Source organism: Hypanus sabinus, unplaced genomic scaffold (genome assembly GCF_030144855.1).
Source record: "Hypanus sabinus isolate sHypSab1 unplaced genomic scaffold, sHypSab1.hap1 scaffold_416, whole genome shotgun sequence".
NCBI classification, from domain to species: domain Eukaryota; kingdom Metazoa; phylum Chordata; class Chondrichthyes; order Myliobatiformes; family Dasyatidae; genus Hypanus; species Hypanus sabinus.
In genome coordinates this window covers 75,290-81,379 of record NW_026781295.1, presented here as the reverse complement: position 1 = coordinate 81,379, position 6,090 = coordinate 75,290, and the positions used below count along the sequence as shown (strand labels likewise).

At 52.9% G+C, this 6,090-nt stretch overlaps 1 protein-coding gene across 1 annotated transcript in view; it reads right to left on the bottom strand.

Moving 5' to 3' along the window:
* Positions 1 to 509: 509 nt before the first annotated feature.
* Positions 510 to 6,090, bottom strand: part of LOC132388813 (NACHT, LRR and PYD domains-containing protein 3-like) — a 71,236-nt gene continuing 65,655 nt past the window's right edge. Inside the window, exons 8-9 of the mRNA XM_059961234.1 lie at positions 840 to 926; positions 510 to 684 (exon numbers count right to left, since the gene is read on the bottom strand). Of these exons, the coding sequence (XP_059817217.1) occupies positions 510 to 684; positions 840 to 926 (262 nt within the window). The remainder of the gene's footprint in view (positions 685 to 839; positions 927 to 6,090) is intronic.

The following is a 6,090-nucleotide window of genomic DNA, read 5'->3' as shown; positions in this document are numbered from 1 at the left end:
AACACAATTACTGATCACATTAATGTTCAGTGTCAGACACCCAGTGACTGTAAACACAATCTCCCACAGTCTGGAGATGAGAGAGAGTGAGGGTGAAGGACACAGAGAGACAGGAGACGGTACAGATCCCCAGTGTTTATCAGTAACACAATTACTGATCACATTAATGTTCAGTGTCAGACACCCAGTGACTGTAAACACAATCTCCCACAGTCTGGAGATGAGAGAGAGTGAGGGTGAAGGACACAGAGAGACAGGAGACGGTATAAATCCCCAGTGTTTATCAGTAACACAATTACTGATCACATTAATGTTCAGTGTCAGACACCCAGTGACTGTAAACACAATCTCCCACAGTCTGGAGATGAGAGAGAGTGAGGGTGAAGGACACAGAGAGACAGGAGACGGTACAAATCCCCAGTGTTTATCAGTAACACAATTACTGATCACATTAATGTTCAGTGTCAGACACCCAGTGATTGTAGACACAATCTCCCACAGTCTGGTACTTACAACAGTGTCTGTATTTTACTCTCCGGATTCCTCAGAGCCGACAACACCAGTTTCACTCCTGAATCTCCCAGTTTATTATCACTCAGGTTCAGCTCCATCAGTGATGGGTTTGTACTGAGAACGGAGACGAGATCCTCGGCCCCAGAATCTGTGAGTCCGACACGGGTCAGCCTGGAGATGAGAGAGATTGAGGGTGAAGGACACAGAGAGACAGGAGACAGTACAGATCCCCAGTGTTTATCAGTAATACAATTACTGATCACATTAATGTTCAGTGTCAGACACCCAGTGACTGTAAACACAATCTCCCACAGTCTGGTACTTACTCCAGTGTCTGTATTTTACACTCCGGGTTCCTCAGAGCCGCAGACACCAGTTTCACTCCTGAATCTCCCAGGTCATTCTCCCCAAGTCTAAACACAAACAAACAACTTGATGAACAAAGTGATACAAACCGTGGGTCTGAGGGTAATTCTCTCACGCGGATATTTCAGGAAACATTAAACCCTTCCGTAAATCACTGATCGGAGTTCCCATCACTGTCAATGTCCCTCACTGCCCAGCTCCATGGTATTCACCCAATGTCAGTCATTTAGTCTGTTGCTGTGACCCTGTGAACTCCACATATTCTGTCTCGTTCTCCGTTGGCTAGAGAAGGGTTACTGACCACAGAGTGTCAGAAGGGGCAGGGATGAAGGTGATATAGCCCCACAGTGAGGAAGCTTTGTAAATTGGGAAATGTCGATGGGAGATGGAGGAAGAGACCCCAACTGAGGGAACGGATGGAAACACACAAGAGGAAAAGGATGGGGGAAAGTGGGATGGGGAAGAGAGATCCCAAAGGTGGAAGGGGGATTCGGAAGAGAAATCTCAGAGGAGGAAGGGGGATGGGGAAGAGAGTTCCCACAGGAGGAAGGAGGATGGGGAAGAGAGATCCCACAGGAGGAAGGGGATGGGGAAGAGAGATCTCATTGGGGGATGGGGAAGAGAGATCCCACAGGAGGAAGGGGGATTCGGAAGAGAAATCTCAGAGGAGGAAGGGGGATGGGGAAGAGAGTTCCCACAGGAGGAAGGAGGATGGGGAAGAGAGATCCCACAGGAGGAAGGGGATGGGGAAGAGAGATCTCATTGGGGGATGGGGGAAGAGGGATCCCACAGGAGGAAGGGGAATTAGAAAGAGAGTTCCCATAGGAGAAAAGCGGATGGGGAAGAGAGATCACATATTAGGAAGGAGAATGGGGAAGGGAGATCCCACAGGTGGAAGGGGGCTGGGGAAGAGAGATCTCACTGGGGGATGGGGGATGGGGAAGAGAGATCCTACGGGAGGAAGGGGAATGAGAAAGAGAGTTCCCATAGGAGCAAGGCGGATGGAGAAGAGAGATCCCGCAGGAGGAAGAGAGATGGGGAAATGAGATCCCACAGGAAGAAGTGGGATGGGGAAAAGAGATCCCACAGGAGGAAGGCGGATGGGAAGGGAGATCCCACAAGAGAAAGGAAATGGAGAAGAGAGTTCCCAAATGAGGAAAGGGGATTTGGAAGAGTGATCCCACAGGGTGAAAGAGATGTGGAAGAGAGATCCCACAGGAGGAAGAGGCAAGGGGAAGAGAGATCCCACAGGAGGATGGGGAAGAGATATCCCAGTCAGAGGCGGAATCAGCAAGAGAGATCCCACAGGAGAAGGGAAAGGCGATGAGAGAACCCACAGGAGCAAGCTGGGAAGAGAGATCACATCGGAGGAAGGGGGATGGGAAAGAGAGATCCCACAGAAGGACGCAGAATCAGGAAGAGAGATCCAACAGGAGGAAGGGGATGGGGAAGAGAGTTCCCACATGAGGAAGGGGGATTGGGAAGAGAAATCTCAGAGGAGGAAGGGGGATGGGGAAGAGAGATCCCACAGGAGAAGGGAAAGGCGATGAGAGAACCCACAGGAGCAAGCTGGAAAGAGAGATCACATCGGAGGAAGGGGGATGGGAAAGAGAGATCCCACAGAAGGACGCAGAATCAGGAAGAGAGATCCAACAGGAGGAAGGGGATGGGGAAGAGAGTTCCCACATGAGGAAGGGGGATTGGGAAGAGAAATCTCAGAGGAGGAAGGGGGATGGGGAAGAGAGATCCCACAGGAGAAGGGGAAGGCGATGAGAGATCCCACAGGAGAAAGGGGGATGGGGAAGAAATTTCCGGCAGGAGGAAGTGGATGGGGAAGAGAGATCCCGCATGAGGAAGGGGGATTGGGAAGAGAAATCTCACAGAAGGTAGGGGATGGGGAAGTGAGCTCCCACAGAAGTAAGGAGATGGGGAAGAGATCCCACAGGAGGAAGAGGATGGGGAAGAGAGATCCCACAGGAGGAAGGGGGCTGGGGAAGAGAGATCCAGCAGGAGGAAGGGGGATGGGAAAGAGAGATACCACAGGAGGAAGAGGGATGGGGAAGAGAGGTCCCAGAGCAGGAAGCGCATATAGAAAAGAGGTTTCATAGGATGAAGGTGTTGGGGAAGAGAGATCCCACAGGAGGAAGGGGTACTGGGAAGACAGATCCCACAGGAGGGAGGGGGACAGGACAGAGAGATCCTGCGGGAGGAATGGGAATGGGAAGGAGAAATCCCACAGGAGGAAGGCGGATGGGGAAAGGAGATCTCACAGGAGGAAGGGGGATGGGGAAGAGGTCCCATAGGAGGAAGGCAATGGGGAAGAGAGATCACATATTAGGAAGGAGAATGGGGAAGAGAGATCCAACAGAAGGACGGGGATGTAGAAGAGAGATCCCTCAGGAGGAAGCGGGCTGGGGAAGAGGGATCTCACTGGGGGATGGGGAAGAGAGATCCTACGGGAGGAAGGGGAATGAGAAAGAGAGTTCCCATAGGAGCAAGGCGGATGGAGAAAAGAGATCCCGCAGGAGGATGGGGGATGGGGAAGAGAGATCCCACAGGAGGATGGGGGATGGGGAAGAGAGATCCCACAGGAGGAAGGGGGATGGGGAAGAGAGATCCCACAGGAGGATGGGGGATGGGGAAAAGAGATCCCACAGGAGGATGGGGGGTGGGGAAAAGAGATCCCACAGGAGGAAGGCGGATGGGAAGGGAGATCACACAGGAGGATGGGGGCTGGGGAAGAGAGATCCAGCAGGAGGAAGGGGGATGGGAAAGAGAGATACCACAGGAGGAAGAGGGATGGGGAAGAGAGGTCCCAGAGCAGGAAGCGCACATAGAAAAGAGGTCCCATAGGATGAAGGCGTTGGGGAAGAGAGATCCCACAGGAGGAAGGAGAATGGGGAAGAGAGGTCCCACAGGAGGAACGGGGATGGGGAAGAGAGATCCGACAGAAAGAGGAAGAATTGGGAACAGAGATCCGACATGTGGATGGGGGATGCGGAAATGAGATCCCAGAGGAGGAAGGGGAAGACAGATCCCACAGTTGGAAGGTGGATGCGGAAGAAACATCCCACAGGAGGGGGGGATAGGAAAGAGAGATCCTGCGGGAGCAATGGGAATGGGAATGAGAGATCCCACAGGCGGAAGGCAGATGGGGAAGGGAGATCTCACAGGAGGAAGGAGAATGGGGAAGAGAGGTCCCACAGGAGGAACGGGGATGGGGAAGAGAGATCCCACAGGAGGAAGGGGGATGGGGAAGAGAGATCCCACAGGAGGAAGGGGGATGGGGAAGAGAGATCCCACAGGAGGAAGGGGGATTGGGAAGAGAGATCCCACAGGTGGATGGGGGATGGGGAAAAGAGATCCCACAGGAGGATGGGGGATGGGGAAAAGAGATCCCACAGGAGGAAGGGGGATGGGGAAGAGAGATCTCACAGGAGGATGGGGGATGGGGAAGAGAGATCCCACAGGAGGAAGGGGGATGGGGAAGAGAGATCCCACAGGAGGATGGGGGATGGGGAAAAGAGATCCCACAGGAGGATGGGGGGTGGGGAAGAGAGATCCCACAGGAGGAAGGCGGATGGGAAGGGAGATCACACAGGAGGATGGGGGCTGGGGAGTAGAGATCCCACTGGGGGATGGGGAACAGAGATCCAACAGGACGGGGGATTGGGGAAGAGAGATCCCACAGGAGGATGGGGGATGGGGAAAAGAGATCCCACAGGAGGATGGGGGATGGGGAAAAGAGATCCCACAGGAGGAAGGCGGATGGGGAAGAGAGATCTCACAAGAGGATGGGGGAAGGGGAAGAGAGATCCCACAGGAGGAAGGGGGATGGGGAAGAGAGATCCCACAGGAGGAAGGCGGATGGGAAGGGAGATCACACAGGAGGATGGGGGCTGGGGAAGACAGATCCAGCAGGAGGAAGGGGGATGGGAAAGAGAGATACCACAGGAGGAAGAGGGATGGGGAAGAGAGGTCCCAGAGCAGGAAGCGCACATAGAAAAGAGGTCCCATAGGATGAAGGCGTTGGGGAAGAGAGATCCCACAGGAGGAAGGAGAATGGGGAAGAGAGGTCCCACAGGAGGAACGGGGATGGGGAAGAGAGATCCGACAGAAAGAGGAAGAATTGGGAACAGAGATCCGACATGTGGATGGGGGATGCGGAAATGAGATCCCAGAGGAGGAAGGGGAAGACAGATCCCACAGTTGGAAGGTGGATGCGGAAGAAACATCCCACAGGAGGAGGGGATAGGAAAGAGAGATCCTGCGGGAGCAATGGGAATGGGAATGAGAGATCCCACAGGCGGAAGGCGGATGGGGAAGGGAGATCTCACAGGAGGAAGGGGGATGGGGAAGAGATATCCCACAGGCGGAAGGCGGATGTGGAAGGAAGATCTCACAGGAGGAAGGGGGATGGGGAAGAGGTCCCATAGGAGGAAGGCAATGGGGAAGAGAGATCCAACAGGAGGAAGGGGATGAAGAAGAGAGATCCCTTAGGAGGAAGGGGGCAGGGGATGAGAGATCCCACAGGAAGAAGGGGGATGTAGAATTTCAACATGCAGGTGAACTGGGAGAAACAGTTTGGTGCTGGACCCCAGGATAGGGAGTTTGTAGAGTGCCTACGGGATGCATTCTTGGAACAGCTTGTACGAGAGCCGACCAGGGACAAGGCTATTCTGGATTTAGGCTTGTGTAATGAACAGGATTTGATAAGCGATGTTGAAGTTAGGGAGCCATTATGAGGTAGTGACCATATTGTTATGGGGAAGAGAGAAATTGCAGAAGAATTTAATGAGTACTTTAGATCTGTTTTCACTAAGGAAGACACAAGCAATCTCCCAGATGTATGGATTGGCCAAGGACATAGGGTAACAGAGGAAATGAAACAGATTGACATTAGGATGGAAGGGGTGACAAGAAGACTGATGGGACTGAAGGCTGACAAGTCCCCAGGTCCAGATAGTCTGCATCCTAGGGTAGAGGAGGGAAGAGGAAAACAGAGAACTATCGACCTGTCAGCCTGACATCGGTGATGGGGAAGATGCTAGAGTCCATTAGTAAGGATGAAATAGTGGCATATCTAGATAGCAGTGATATCAATTCTCTGGATGCTTTCAAGAAGGAGCTAGATAGGTAACTTATGGATAGGTGAATCAAGTGATATCGGGACAAGGCAGGAAACGGGTATTGATAGTAGATGATCTGCCA